The sequence below is a fragment of the Marmota flaviventris genome, chromosome 1 (genome assembly GCF_047511675.1).
Source record: "Marmota flaviventris isolate mMarFla1 chromosome 1, mMarFla1.hap1, whole genome shotgun sequence".
In the NCBI taxonomy this organism is placed as follows: domain Eukaryota; kingdom Metazoa; phylum Chordata; class Mammalia; order Rodentia; family Sciuridae; genus Marmota; species Marmota flaviventris.
Window position 1 is genome coordinate 216882706 of NC_092498.1, and position 13341 is coordinate 216896046.

Below are 13341 nucleotides of genomic sequence, written 5' to 3' on the forward strand. Positions count from 1 at the left end.
CCACAGGGCCTTTGCACTGGCTGTGCTGTCTGCCTGGACTTCTTTCCCAGCATATCAATAGGAATGCTTCCCTTGATTCCTTCAGGTCTTGGCTCAAATGTCACCTTCTTGGCAAGGCCCTCTGGGACCATCCCATGTAGAAATGTTACTCTCACACAAATCTACACACCTCCTTCTCTCCTTTTAATTGTCTATCTTTCTTCCAAGAATGTAAGTTCATTGATGCTGGCTTTTTGAGTTTTCTTCGCAGCCTGGAACGTAGGTTGTGCTCAGGAGTTTGCTGAAGAAAGGGCTGGTCAGAGACTGGGGTCAGGGAAATGGAAGAAGAGGCCTGGTGACGTGCACACGCAAGCCCAACATCATGTGGCAGTGAGCAAAGGTGCCTCAGACACAGAACAAAGTACAGAAAGATTTAATTTAAAATCACAGTGTCGCAGCCAGACTGCCCTGCCTGTCAAGGCTCCCCCAAATCCAAAGTTCCTCAAGGGGCTCCTCCAGGCTCAGCAGTCAGAGGTGAGCAGGGTGCAGCCTTAGGGTCTGGCTGGCCCAGGCCCTTGGTGCTGCCCTGGAGGGGAGCCCTGGCTTTCAGGTGCTTGCTGGGGCGGGAGGGTCTGTCGGCGTCGCCACAGGCTCTTTCTGCACCAGCTCCGGCTCATCCTCACCATCCTGAGGGGGGTGGACCAGTACCTTGTCTAGGATGCCAAACTCCTGGGCCTCCATGGGGCTCATGTAGCGGTCCCTCTCCATGGCAGATTCTGGCCGGGAACAGGATGCAGGACACAGTTAGTAAGAATAGAGACCTGGGCCAGGTTTGGGCCTCCCCAAATTCATGTCAAAGTCTCAACCTCCAGGGGACTCGGTCTGAAGTTGGGGTCTGGGGAGGTGAGAGAGTTAGTGACTCCAGAGGGAGGGGCTCCCAGGAGGGGAGGGGAGCAGTGCCTTTATAGAAGAGGAAGACGCTCCCAGAGGGCAGAGGAAAGACCAGTGAGAACACAGGGAGAAGGCGGCCTCTGCGACCCAAGAGAACCCTGCCCAGGAATCAACCATGCTGGACCTTGACCTTGGACTTTCAACCTCCAGAACCCTGAGAAATAAGTCTCTGTTGTTGAAGCTACCCAGCCCATGGCATTTGGTTATGGCCGCCTGGGCTAACTAAGACAGGGCCTCGTTCGCCAGTTCCCTGGGTGACCTTGGTAAATACTTATTTCAAATCTTTTTTTTTACCTTTTTATTGATGATGCATAATATACTTCCAAGAAGGGGCACCTACTGTCAACGAGCAGTGTGATGAATTTCAGACTGAATGTACTCACCTGACTAGCACCCAGACGAAAAAGAGAAGCCCTGCCAGCACCCCAAAACCCTGCGGGGTCCACCTCCGTCACCCATCCTCATCACCCCCGTCCCACACCCAAAGCAGCCCGTCCTAACAGCTCGGCGCAGCTGGGCCTGTGCGTGCTGGGCACACAAGACGGCCCAGTCGCCCACACTGTCTGCTCACTGCTGTGTGGCACTCAACTGCTGAACAGGCGCCACAGTGCACCCGTCAGCGGCTGATGGCCAGTGCGGGGCTTACACAGGATCACCACCAGCGTCCCTGTGCCACCACTGTTCACAGCCACACACTGAGTGGGACAGGGTCCTTTCACGTGTTCAGCTTTAGCTCCTGGTCTGCACAGCTCTGCAAAGGGGCAGACGTCTCCACCCCGACTCGGGGTGACCTCCCCCGCGCTCCACATCCTCTCAGTGTTTGGGTCGTGTTTTCTGTCTTAGCCATTCTAGCACCGACACGGCATCGCGCCGGGATTTTAGCCTCTCTACTACGTTGTTGTTATTTGCAGGGCGGGGGGATGGAGCCCAGGGCCTCCAACGTGCTAGACAAATGCTCTGCACCTGAGTCACACCCAGCCCTTAGAGACATTCTTGGTTGTCATAAGGGAGGGAGACGATGGGCAAGAATGGGTGGAGGCTGGGGATGCTGCTCCGCACCCCACAGTGCCCAGGATGAAGGCCCACAAGGCCGAGGTGGGAGAGCCCTGGCTTAGCACAAGGCCCACCACACTGGTGTGTGACATAGGGAGTGGCCAGCCCGCCCTGGGCGCTCACCGATCACTTGCAGGCTCTGCTTGGTGTGCTTGGCATAGATGTTGTACAGCTGTTTCTTGAGCTTCATAATCTCCTCTGCCTGTATGGCAATGTCTGTGGCTTGGCCCTGAGGGATGGCCCAAGGGGAGTGAGAGGGTGGAGGCCAGAATTAGAGTCCACCCCTCCTGGGGAGACTGGAGGCAGGGAGAACACCTGCCCTTGGGTTTCCAGTTTCCAGGCAAGCCCCCCCCAGCACCCCACTGCATCCTGACACCACCAGCAAGGCCTCCCGCTGGTACTGGCTCTTTTTCTTTATTGTTGTTCTTTTAATATTTATTATTTTAGTTTTAGGTGGCCATAATATTTTTATTTTACATTTATGTGGTGCTGAGGATCGAACCCAGTGCCTCGTGCATGCTAGGTGAGACTACCACTGAGTCACTAGGAGACTCGACCACTGAGCCACAGTCCCAGCCCTATTTGTATTATTTATTGTTTGCATTTTTGCCACGCTGGGATGGAATCCAGGGCCTGGTGCAGGGTAAGCACACACACACTACCTCAGAGCGACACTTCCGGCTTAATCTTCTCACCTTTTTTTCTTTTTCTGCTCTTAACTATATTTTCTTATTTTCTGCATCCGGGGCCTTGGAAACAGGTAGGAACAGCCTCCCCCGGGGTGAGATGGCAAACAGCTCACCTTTGAGTGCAGCTTCAGACGGAAACCTACCAATCCAGGGCCCACAGCCCAACAGTCCCCCTTGCTGGGCTTTCACTCTCCCAGCCACTGTCACCCTTTCCTAATCACCCCAGGGCCAGGTACCAAACCCCCAGGGATGGCCCCCATGCCAGAGCCCGCTGAGCTGATTCCAGCTAGCCAGCGCTGAGCCTGCTTACCCTGCCTGGCCTGTTCCTTCCCACAGACACCACCATGGCCTCCCACACACCCTGGTGCCTCCTGCATGGCATGTGTGCTGTGCCCTCTTCTCCTGGAGTAACAAGCTACCTGTTCAGTGACAGCTGTCTCCTGATCTGTTGGCCTCACCATACCTGAATCATGATGAGATTAAAACACTGCTGTGCGCCCAGGCAGCTCAGGGTGGAGCTCTAGCACAGCATGCGCAGGGCCCGGGGTTCAGGCCCCAGCACCACCAAAACATGAAAAATAAATAACACCCACACACCCGATTTCTGCCCACTCACTCCTGTCTAAACCTCCATCTGCATCCCAAGGGTGGCTCGTAGGGGCTGGCACTCACCCGGGCGCCCCCTGAGGGCTGGTGGATCATAATGCGGGAGTTGGGGAGTGAGTGGCGCATGCCGGGGCTACCGGCGGCAAGCAGCAGGGAGCCCATGCTGGCGGCCTGACCCACGCACCACGTGCAGATGGGGTTCAGAATGTACTGCATCGTGTCATAGATGGCCAGGCCCGCGGTCACCACACCACCTGCAGACAGGGGACAAGTGAGGGGCTGTATCACCTCCCCTTCTCTCAATCACCCCTAGCACTGCAGAGGGCTAAGAGGCAGCCCTTTAAAGCAAGGGCACAAATGAAAATGTCCCCAAGGGTGGGGAGGTGACAAAAAAAGGTGAAGCAGACCTGAAGAAAGGAGAGTCAGTGTCTGCTGTTACATGCACAAGTGAGACTCAAGGGGGCAGATCTACCAAAGTTTTAAGAGAAACTAGAAAATGGAAGAGAGCAGTGGTTAAGAGAAAGGCCCACTTCCCTGGCTGGACAGTTCATCTCTCTGTCTTCAGTAAGTTACTCAGTCTCTTCTAGATAGAGAGTACTAAATAGTAGCTGCCATGTAAGGCTGTGGTGAGGAGAGGAATGATCTCCACAGCTTCAGTATGTGTCAAGTACTTCACAAAAGACTGGCATAGTAAGTGCTCAATCCAAATGGCTATTCTTTTTTTTTGTTGGGAAGAGACAAAATCTACAAATTCTAAACTGTGGACCAGATCAAGTTGATAAAACTGTGTGGAATTAAAAAGGCCACAACCTAGGGGCTACCGTCAGTGGCTGGCTGGTGATCCTAAACTTAAAAGCAAGCAACAGGCAACTTTTGGCGGTGTGGAGGCATGTTTGGGATTCCAAAGAAAGCTCTGTACCTTTTCCCCACAGAAAGGACATCCTGGTAGGGGCTGGGGATATAGTCTAGTTGGTAGAGTGCTTGCCTTGCATGCACAAGGCCCTGGGTTCAATCCCCAGTACCAAAAAAAAAAAAAAAGAAAGGACATCCTGGGCCACAGATGTTGTCCCAAGTCACCGAATGTCTCCAGAGGAGTGACCCCAGCATCCAGGGCAAGCCCTGCTCACCAGGGCTATTGATGTACATGTGGATGGGCTTCTTGTTGCTCTCAGATTGCAGGAAGAGCAGCTGAGCGATTACCAGGCTGGCCACACTGTCATCAATCTGCAGGTGGAGACAGCAGGGGTGTCCCCAGATTGGGGTGGGAGAGAATTTTAAGGGAGAGAGTTGGCGGGGACACTGGGGTATGGGTCAGAGAACCAGGGAGAAGGGGAAGGGTCAAAGCCCAAATAAGAGGGCTCAAGAAGGGGATGGGAGTGGTAGGACCCCAGGGAGTTTGGAAGAAGGGAGGGGATTGTCAGGGAAGACGTCAGCATGGTTGGGGACAGGGACTAGAGCCTGGGAATGAAGAGTGGACTCAAAGCTGTCAAGGAGGTCTTCGGAGAGCCGGAGGGGAGGAGCTGAGGGCTGCAGGAATGGGCGGGAGCAGGCGGGGCTGAGGACCGGAGGGGCTCCCGGGGAGGCGGGGAAGGGACGGGGCGGAGCCGCGGAAGAAAGGCCGGGCCGAGGTGGGGGCTGCGAGGGAGGGCGCTCACCGGGCCCATGACGCACACGATGCGCTCCCGCAGGAGCCGCGAGTAGATGTCGTAGGCGCGCTCGCCGCGACCCTGGGAGAGAAGGACGGGGTGAGGGGTCAGGCGGTCGGCGACCCCACCCCCGGCCCCGGGGCCGTGTCCCCGCCGGGCCGCGGTACCGTCTGCTCCACCACGATGGGGATGAGCGGGACAGCCCGGGCCGCCGTCGCGTGCAAGCTCCGCCGCAGGGCCAGGCCGCTCCCGGGGGTCCGCTGCGCGGGGAAGCGAGCGGCGAGGCGAGGCCCCAGCGCCCGGCACTTGCCTGCCGCCACCCAGGCCTCCCCTGCCAGCATTCGGGGCCACATGCCGCCGCAGTCCTCCTCGGCTTCCGTTCTCCGGCGGAACTACGACTCCCGGCGTGCTCTACGCCCGCGGCGCATGCTCACCAGGCCCCCACTTCCGGGAGGCTGGCGGACGTCGTGGGGCGGGGCCTAAGGGGAGGAGCCGGCGGAGGGAATGGAAGTTCTCCAGCTGCTGTGTCCCGACCAGTTCGTCAGTTTTGTGCTCTTATGTTTAAAAAATCAGCTCCAGCGTGCTCACAGCTCATCTTGGAAGTGGCGTAGAGAGGACTCGGCCTGGGCTGGGGCCTGGGAGAACTTCCAGCCTGGTAGGGTCAACTTCCCCTGAGATAACCCCATCTATTTTTTAAAAAATATTTTTTAGTTGTAGATGGACACAATATCTTAATTGTATTTATATTTTTGTGCTGAGGATCGAACCCAGTGCCACACACATTCGAGGCAAATACTCTACCACTGAGCTACAACCCCAGCCCCTCCCCATCCATTTTTGGTAACCTGTGAGATAGAGGGAGGAACCCCACGTGGTGGGAGTCATCTGCGCATGTTGTGGACTCTGCCTGGAGAACCACCTGCAAAGCTTCGTACGAAGTGTAGGTGTTGGGCTTCAAGATCCAAGGTGGCACGTTTCCAGCCCCAGAGAAGGATGGAGGGTGCACGCCAGCCAGCTGTAGTGTTGGGCTTCAAAGCAAGAGTAGGAGTTCATTCGCTGGGAAGTTATTCGTATCGGAAGAGAATGGGCAAAGGGAAGAAGTAGGCAGTGCTTGGTGAGGTTTTGGGCCCTTGTTTTCTCCAGATTTTTTCAAGGTGGATTCTTTTTCATGTTTTAATTCTAATGTCACCTTCTGAGAATTGTCCCGTACTTCGCATGCAGAGCCTAGAAAAATGCCTGATTAAATCACAATTCACACTGAGCCAAGAGACAACGATGTGATAGGGAGGAAGTTTGAGAGCAGAGGGCTTTCCCCGTTGTGGCATCAAATGCCTGTCATCTCAGCAAATCAGGAGGCTGAGGCAAGAGGATGGCAAGTTAGATGGCAGCCTCAGCAACTTAGCAAGACCCTATCTCAAAAAATAAACAGGGCTGGAGATGGGGTTCAGTGGTAAAGCACTCCTGGGTTTAGTCCCCATTACCAAAAATAATTAAATCAATCGTTCTCAGCTCAAATGTCAACTTCTTGGAGAAGTCTCCCTGGACCACATTTGTCTTGTTGACATCTTCTGTGTGGCACCACTGTCCAGGACAATTCCATTAATTTGTTTGTTTTCTCCTTTGTTGACTGTAAAACTGAGCTGACTGGAGCCAAAGGTTCTGCTGTCTTATTCATCTCTATGATTCTTGGGAAGTATTAATCAGACCTTTTTGATTAGGAATCAGAATAAAATGCATCTTTAAAAAAAATTTTTTTTTTGTAATGCTGGGACAGAACCCAGCGCCTTGCATGCACTATCCAAATGCTCTACTGCTGAGCTGTGCCCCCAGCCCACAGAACCACTGACTTAAATCAAAGTGGGTAGTGAACTGAAATCTTTAAAAAGGAGAAGAAGGAACTTTAGAATAGTGCTTGGCACATTGTATTTACTCCAGAAATACTTAAAAAAGCATTTTGAGCCTGGTGTGATGGTACATGCCTGTAATCCCAATGATGCAGAAAACTAAGGCAAGGAGGATCGCAAGTTCGAGGCCAGACTCAGTAACTTAGTAGACCCTGTCTTAAAAAGGGCTGGGGATGTAGCTCAGTGGTAAAGTGCCCCTGGGTCCCATCTCCACTACTGAAAAAATAAATAAAGTGTGTTTTGTTGCTTTAAACTTAGTTGGGCTCAGTAAACTCTGAACAAATGAATATTTTGGCTTTCTGCTGCAAATCAGCCTGTCCCACCATTAAAATTTTTTTTTTTTTAGTTGTCAATGGACCTTTATTTTATTTATTCATACGTGGTTCTGAGAATCACAATTTCCTAGCAGTGCCTCACACATGCTAGGCAAGTGCTCTACCACTGAGCCACCACCCCAGCCCCTGTCCCACCAGTTTTAAGATATCACTCACAATGGGAGAGGAGCTCTGATTGCTGTTACCTTTGGGGGAGATGAATGCAAACAGGCCTGCTGCACTGATAGAATCGAAAATTAAAGAAGAAAAGGAAATAGTGCCAGAGAGGCAGTAAACAGATACTCTGATGCATGAACAGTGCTACAGCTTTTCTGGGAATTATGTTGACCCCAGATTTGAAAGTTGCATAGTTAGCAAAGAATTGGAAATAAACCAGTAAGGGAGGACTCATAAAATAATTTACATTTAAAACTTTTAAAAAATCCAGTATCGATATTGGGGAATATAACTCATTGATTAAGCGACTGCTGCGGTCTCTACTAGTTGAGCATCCTGTGAGGGCGGAAGCCCGGGTGACTACCTAAGAAGGAAAGTCTTTCTCTTCAAGTAACATGGGGGGTTGGCATCCAGGGGAGGTGAGGCGGCTTTGTCACACAGACTCCAGGGACCTTCTCTCAGCTCTCACCTCAGTCACCCAGAGAAGGATGGAGGGGGCATGCCAGCCAGCTGTCCCAGAGGGAAGCTGCCACCCCCTCCTCTTATATGCCATTGGCCAGAAACTAGCCACAGGACCTTGCTGCACAGGTATTGGACAGTGCATTTATTCACTCAGCTGCTACTTGCTGAAGCCTCCGTGCCCTGGAGTAGAGCAGGAATACAGCTCGGACAGCCCTGCCTTTCTGGAACTTACCTTGCATGACCTAGTCCTCTTCTGAAGACTTGCAGCCCAGCTGAGGGAACAGTGGTCCCCCAGAGCCTCGAGTTTGCAGCTTTATGTTCACCTTCAGCTGTAGAGATGCCCCATCCTCCCCCCAGGAAGCCGCCCTCAGGGACTCAGCCAAGAGGAGGAACCAAGGTCTGGACATCCTGACTTGACAGGGGTCGCTGATGGGCCATGGGAGACTGGCAGTGGGCTAAGGCCTCTCCCCTGGCCAGCACTTTTATTTATTTATTTTTGGGTATTGAAATGCTTTTTCATTTTATTTATTTACATATTTTTTTTAGTGTTTTTTCCTAATTAGTTATGCATGATAGCAGAATGCATTTTGATTCATGGTACATAACTGGAGCGCGACTTTTCATTTCTCTGGTTGTACACGATGGAGAGTCGCACCACATGGACCTATTGTCACTTTCTTCCACAGCTGTTAATCCCCGACAGGCATCTGTCATCCCAGGCTCCCCTCAGTGCATTTGGCCCTGAAGGTTCTGCACCCTCAGGATCAACTCAGATCGGTGTGTTTTCTTTTAAATTGCGTCTGTACTGAGCATGTACACTCTTTGTCACTATTCGCTTCACAACACAGTGTAACAGCCCTTATGTGGCACTCACATTGTCTTAGCCTAGAGGTGATTTAAAGTCCCCAAGAGGACTTTAGCACGACACCATTTTATAGAAGGGAATTGAGCACCTGAGGATTTTGGCACCTGCAGGGGATCCTGGAACTGGTCCCCCATAGGTGCCCAGGAAAAACTGAATCTTGCAGAGAACCCAACTGTGACAAGAGTTTCGTTACCTTTTCTTAAAACGTGTGAGCCACTCCATGACAGGAAGACCCATCAATTACTTAGGCTCAGCCTTGATCCTCCTCTCCCTCACCTCCGCCTTCCTGTCCATAGCTGTAGGGTGGCGCGTTGGTGACCTGCCTCAGGCCTTCTGCCTTCTTGTCTCCATCAGCCCCGTTCCTCTTCCCCCACAGTCCCTGCCAGCTCTGTCTTCCACCTACGTGTCTCTGCAGCTCCAGACTGTCCTCATATCTTCCCTTAAAGGCCTAGAATTAACCCTCAAATCAATGCATCTGAGACTGCTCTTATCTCCGGGCCCCACTCATCCTCCTCCAGATGCCCCTGCCCGGCGGAAAGCGTGGAGTCGCCCTGGGTTTGTCTCTTCTCGGCTCCGCGGGTCCATTCCACTGGCAGTTCCGGCTCAGCCTTCCATGCTTACCTGGAACCCAGCGCCTTCTCTCCCCACTCCACTGGCTGCTTCCCTGACCCAAGCTGTCACCACCGGGCCACTGTGTCACCTCCTCCCTTTTGTCACAGCATCTACTCCTGCCTCCAAAAGCTATTCTCTCTGTAGCAGCTGGAAGGGGGATCCTTTTAAAACTTGGATGAGCTCATGTCATCCTTCTGAGAACCCTCTGTGGCTCCATGCCACCCAGCATCCTAATGAGAATCCACCATGTTCTACTCCATCGACGGCCTCTCCCGTCTGCCGCAGCCACTGATGGCACCTCCCTGCACCCTCTCCCTCACTCACCCACTGCTGCCCCGCTGGCCTCCTCCCTGTCCTCCAGCTCACCGTCCTGCGCCTGCCTCAGAACTCTTGTCCTGTTTCCACTGCCTGGAATGCTCTTTCTCTGTAATCTCCATGGCTCCCTCTTCCCCTCCTGCAAGACTGTCCTTCTGACACCCCAATTTAAAATCGCAACCCCTGCTGGGTTCAGTGGTGCAAGGCCTCTAGTCCCAGCTACTTGGGAGGCTGAGGCAAGAAGATCACTTGAGCCCATGAGCTCAAGGTCAGCCTGGGCAGCACAGAGACCGTGTCTCTAACAAAATAAATAAATAATAATAAAAATAAAATAAAATTGCAACCCCCAGTGCAAGTTATTCCTTTTTCCTACCTTATTTTCTTTAGCGAAATTATGAGCATACTATTTTCCTACTCAAAATATACTTTATAGACCAGTCACTGAGATCTAATGCCCCTGAGATCTCGATAGAGATACAGACACTTGAAGCTGGGAGCAGCGGTACCTTCCCATAATCTTAGTGACTCTGGAGGCTGAGGCAGGAGGATCTCAAATTAAGGTCAGCCTCAGTCATTTAGCAAGACCTTCAACAACTTAGGAAAACCTGTCTTTAACAAAAAAGGCTGGAGATGTAGCTCAGTGGTAGAATACTCTTAGGTTCAATTCTCAGTACCCCCACCAAAAAACCCACAAAACCCCAAAAACCAGAAATATGGACTCTTGGGCTAGGGGTACAGCTCAGTGGCAGAGGGCCTGGCTAGCTTTGCAGGCCCAGAGTTCTATCCCCAGCACCCCAACAAATAAAAGGGACTCTCAACCTCCACCCCAGACCTGCTGAATCTAAATCTGCATTTTATTTAACAAAACTGCTGAGCCAGTGCTATGTACCTGTAATCCCAGCAATTTGGGAGGCTCAGGCAGGGGGATTGCAAGTTTAAGATTAGCCTCAGTGATTTAGCAAGGCCCTAATCAATTCAGTGAGACCCTAAGCAACTTAGTGAGACCCTGTCTCAAAATAAAAAATAAATATATGGGCTGGGGATATGGCTCAGTGTTTAAGTGAGTTCAATCACCGGTACAAAAAAAAAAAAAAAGACCTTCAACAAATTCACGTACACACTGAAGTCTGAGGAGCCTCTCTATGATCCTTGGCTGCTTCTCTTGTTACTGTCTCCCCTACTGAAATGGAAGCCCAGGAGAGCACGGACTTTTCTCTGTTTCACTACAAGTCAGCAGCCATGACAGTGTTTGACACTCAGTGAAGAAATGGCCAAGAACATGTGCCCCTCGGCTTTGTTGGTTGGAAGCCACAGAAACTGTCTCAAGGGCCTGGGGATGTGGCTCAGGCGGTAGCGCGCTCGCCTGGCATGCGTGCGGCCCGGGTTCGATCCTCAGCACCACATACAAATAAAGATGTTGTGTCCGCCGAGAACTAAAAAATAAATATTAAAAATTCAAAAAAAAAAAAAAAAAAGGAAAGAAACTGTCTCAAGCAAAAAGAGAATCCTTTGGGCACTCAGGTACCCCAGCACAGGTGGGAATCGAGAAGGTGCACACAGGCACAGGCAGAGTGTTCAGAGACAAGCACCGGGGACCGGAGCGGGCACCGACTTGGGCAGCTGAGGGGGCCCCGGAGCCCAGCCCCTAGGAATAGAGCGGAGAGAGGACCACAGCGTGTGGCCTAACCACGGCTTACTGTCCCACTGTTCTGAGGGCTGCTTGCCCGAGACCACAGTGTCATAGGGCGTGTTGGTGACCTGCCTCAGGCCCTCTGCCTTCTTGTCTCCATCAGCACCGTTCCTCTTCCCCCTGACAGTCCCTGCCAGCTCTGTCTTCCACCTACGTGTCTCTGCGGCTCCAGACTGTCCTCATATCTTCCCTCAAAGGCCTAGAGTTAACCCTCAAATTAAGGCATCCGAGACGGCTCCTATCTCAAAGGGGAATCGACAGAGGGGATCCCTCCCCCTCTTCCGGCTCCTGGCGGTCTTTCTTTGCTGTTGCTTGTATTAGAGATGCTTCGCTCAATCCTGTGTCTGCACTTGACTTCTTCCTGTGTCTCTGTGCCTGTCTGAGCCCCAGCGTCTCCTTTATAGACAGAGGCCAGTCATATTGTACTAGAGCCTACCCTGGGGCTCTTGTATCCACATCAGGGCCCATTGTGTTCTCCCACACATCTTTTTGGGGAATGCAATCCAAGTTAAGCCGGAAGGCCCCCCTCTCTTCTCCTTTCCCGTTCTAGGGCTCGGCTTTCTGGAAGAAAGGAGGGGAGCACAGCTGCCATCAGAAGTACAGTGACACACCTAACAGTCCAAACCTGCAACTGCAGAATCCCCACTAGCGATATGCCTGACTGCCAGCTGCCCTGATCCCCTGCAAAGGGTGGGACAAAAGGGGACCCGGGGCCTGGGGCATGAGCTCAGTGGCAGAGCACTGGCCCAGCACGTGCAAAGCCTGGGCTCAGTTCTAGGCCCTGAAAAAAGGTTGACCTCATGATAACAACTTGGGGCTTCTGGATTCTGGAAGAGGCAGAAGCAGGGAATAACATGGTGCCATTTCATGGCAGCTGTGGTGAACAAACTTACTTTCTTTCTTTCTAACACTGGAAATTGAATCTAGGCGTGCTTTACCATTGAGCTACATCTCCAATCCCTTTTATTTTTAATTTTGAGGCAGGGCCTCCCTAAGTTGTTGAGGATCTTGCTCAGTTGCCCAGATTGGCCTTTAACTTGCCAATCTCCTGCCTCAGCCTCCTGAGTTGATGGAATTACAGGAATGCACCACTGGGCCAGGCTGGCACTTTTTTTTGGAGGGAAGAATGGGTCAGGGGCTCAGTTAAAAAGAGGCAGTGGTCCCTGGGTATCCACAGGGAATTGGTACCAGGACCTAACCCTGATCAGTGGATACCAAAATACTGGAGTTCAAGTCGCTTATGAAATGGCATAATCTTTGCATAAAACCTACACATATTCTATTTGACACTTTAAATGGTCTGTAGATGACTTGTAATACCTATGGCACACCAGGCATGGTGACGCACGCCTGTAATCCCAGTGGCTCTGGAGGCTGAGACAGGAGGATAGTGAGTTCAAAGCCAGCCTCAGCAATGGCAAGGAGCTAAGCAACCCAGTGAGACTCTGTCTCTAAATAAAATACAAAATAGGGCTGGGGGTATGGCTCAGTGGTCGAGTGCCCCTGAGTTCAATCCCTGGTACCCACCCTCCCCACCCCAAAAAAAAAAGAAAAAGAAAAAAGAAAAGAAAGAAAAAAGAAAAAGAAACAAATACCTAAGGCAATGTACATGCTGTGCAAATTGATATTTTACTGTATGGTTTAAGAAAAGTGTCTGTAAAACTTTTCTTCTGAATGTTTTGAGCCACAGTTGTTGAATCTGCAGGTGTGGAACTGAGGAGACAGATGGCTACTTGCACTTCCCAATTAGGCACCACAGTATTATCAAATAAAAACACAGGCAACCTATTTAAGAAAAACAAGGAATCATTTTTTAGTCCAAGTTGGTCCCATGCAACATATAGGAATACGTTTATCAAAAAGTTACTCACCGCTCAGCTTATCTGAAACTGAAATTTAACTGGGCGTCCTGTATTTTATCTGGCAAAACTTTTCCAGATTAGAGCAGAGGACAGTGACCCCAGCCTGACAGCTGTGTGGAAGAAGGAGGAGCAGAAGACAGCAGTCCTGGCCTTCCGTCCAGTAGGAGGAGAGTGACCGTGCATGTGTGGCCAGAGGAGAGCAACTGCACTGCGCAT

General features: G+C 51.6%; 1 protein-coding gene across 1 annotated transcript; it reads right to left on the reverse strand.

Moving 5' to 3' along the window:
* Positions 1–396: 396 nt before the first annotated feature.
* On the reverse strand, positions 397–5326 carry Clpp (caseinolytic mitochondrial matrix peptidase proteolytic subunit). Its single transcript, XM_027952707.2, has 6 exons — positions 5092–5326; positions 4934–5005; positions 4406–4502; positions 3345–3532; positions 2107–2212; positions 397–755 (listed from the first exon to the last, which is right to left on the reverse strand). The coding sequence occupies exons 1-6, from the start codon at positions 5275–5277 to the stop codon at positions 586–588; spliced, it is 819 nt and encodes a 272-aa protein (XP_027808508.1). The 5' UTR covers positions 5278–5326; the 3' UTR covers positions 397–585.
* Between the last annotated feature and the right edge of the window lie 8015 nt (positions 5327–13341).

What these genes read in the sequence shown, in the direction of transcription:
- Clpp (XM_027952707.2), bottom strand. Translation starts at nt 5,277, where the DNA reads ATGTGGCCCCGAATGCTGGCAGGGGAGGCCTGGGTGGCGGCAGGCAAG. An exon ending in TCGTGTGCGTCATGGGCCCG is followed by an intron (nt 4,503 to 4,933) that starts GTGAGCGCCCTC and finishes CTCCACCTGCAG; the next exon opens with ATTGATGACAGTGTGGCCAG. An exon ending in CATGTACATCAATAGCCCTG is followed by an intron (nt 3,533 to 4,405) that starts GTGAGCAGGGCT and finishes CCCTGTCTGCAG; the next exon opens with GTGGTGTGGTGACCGCGGGC.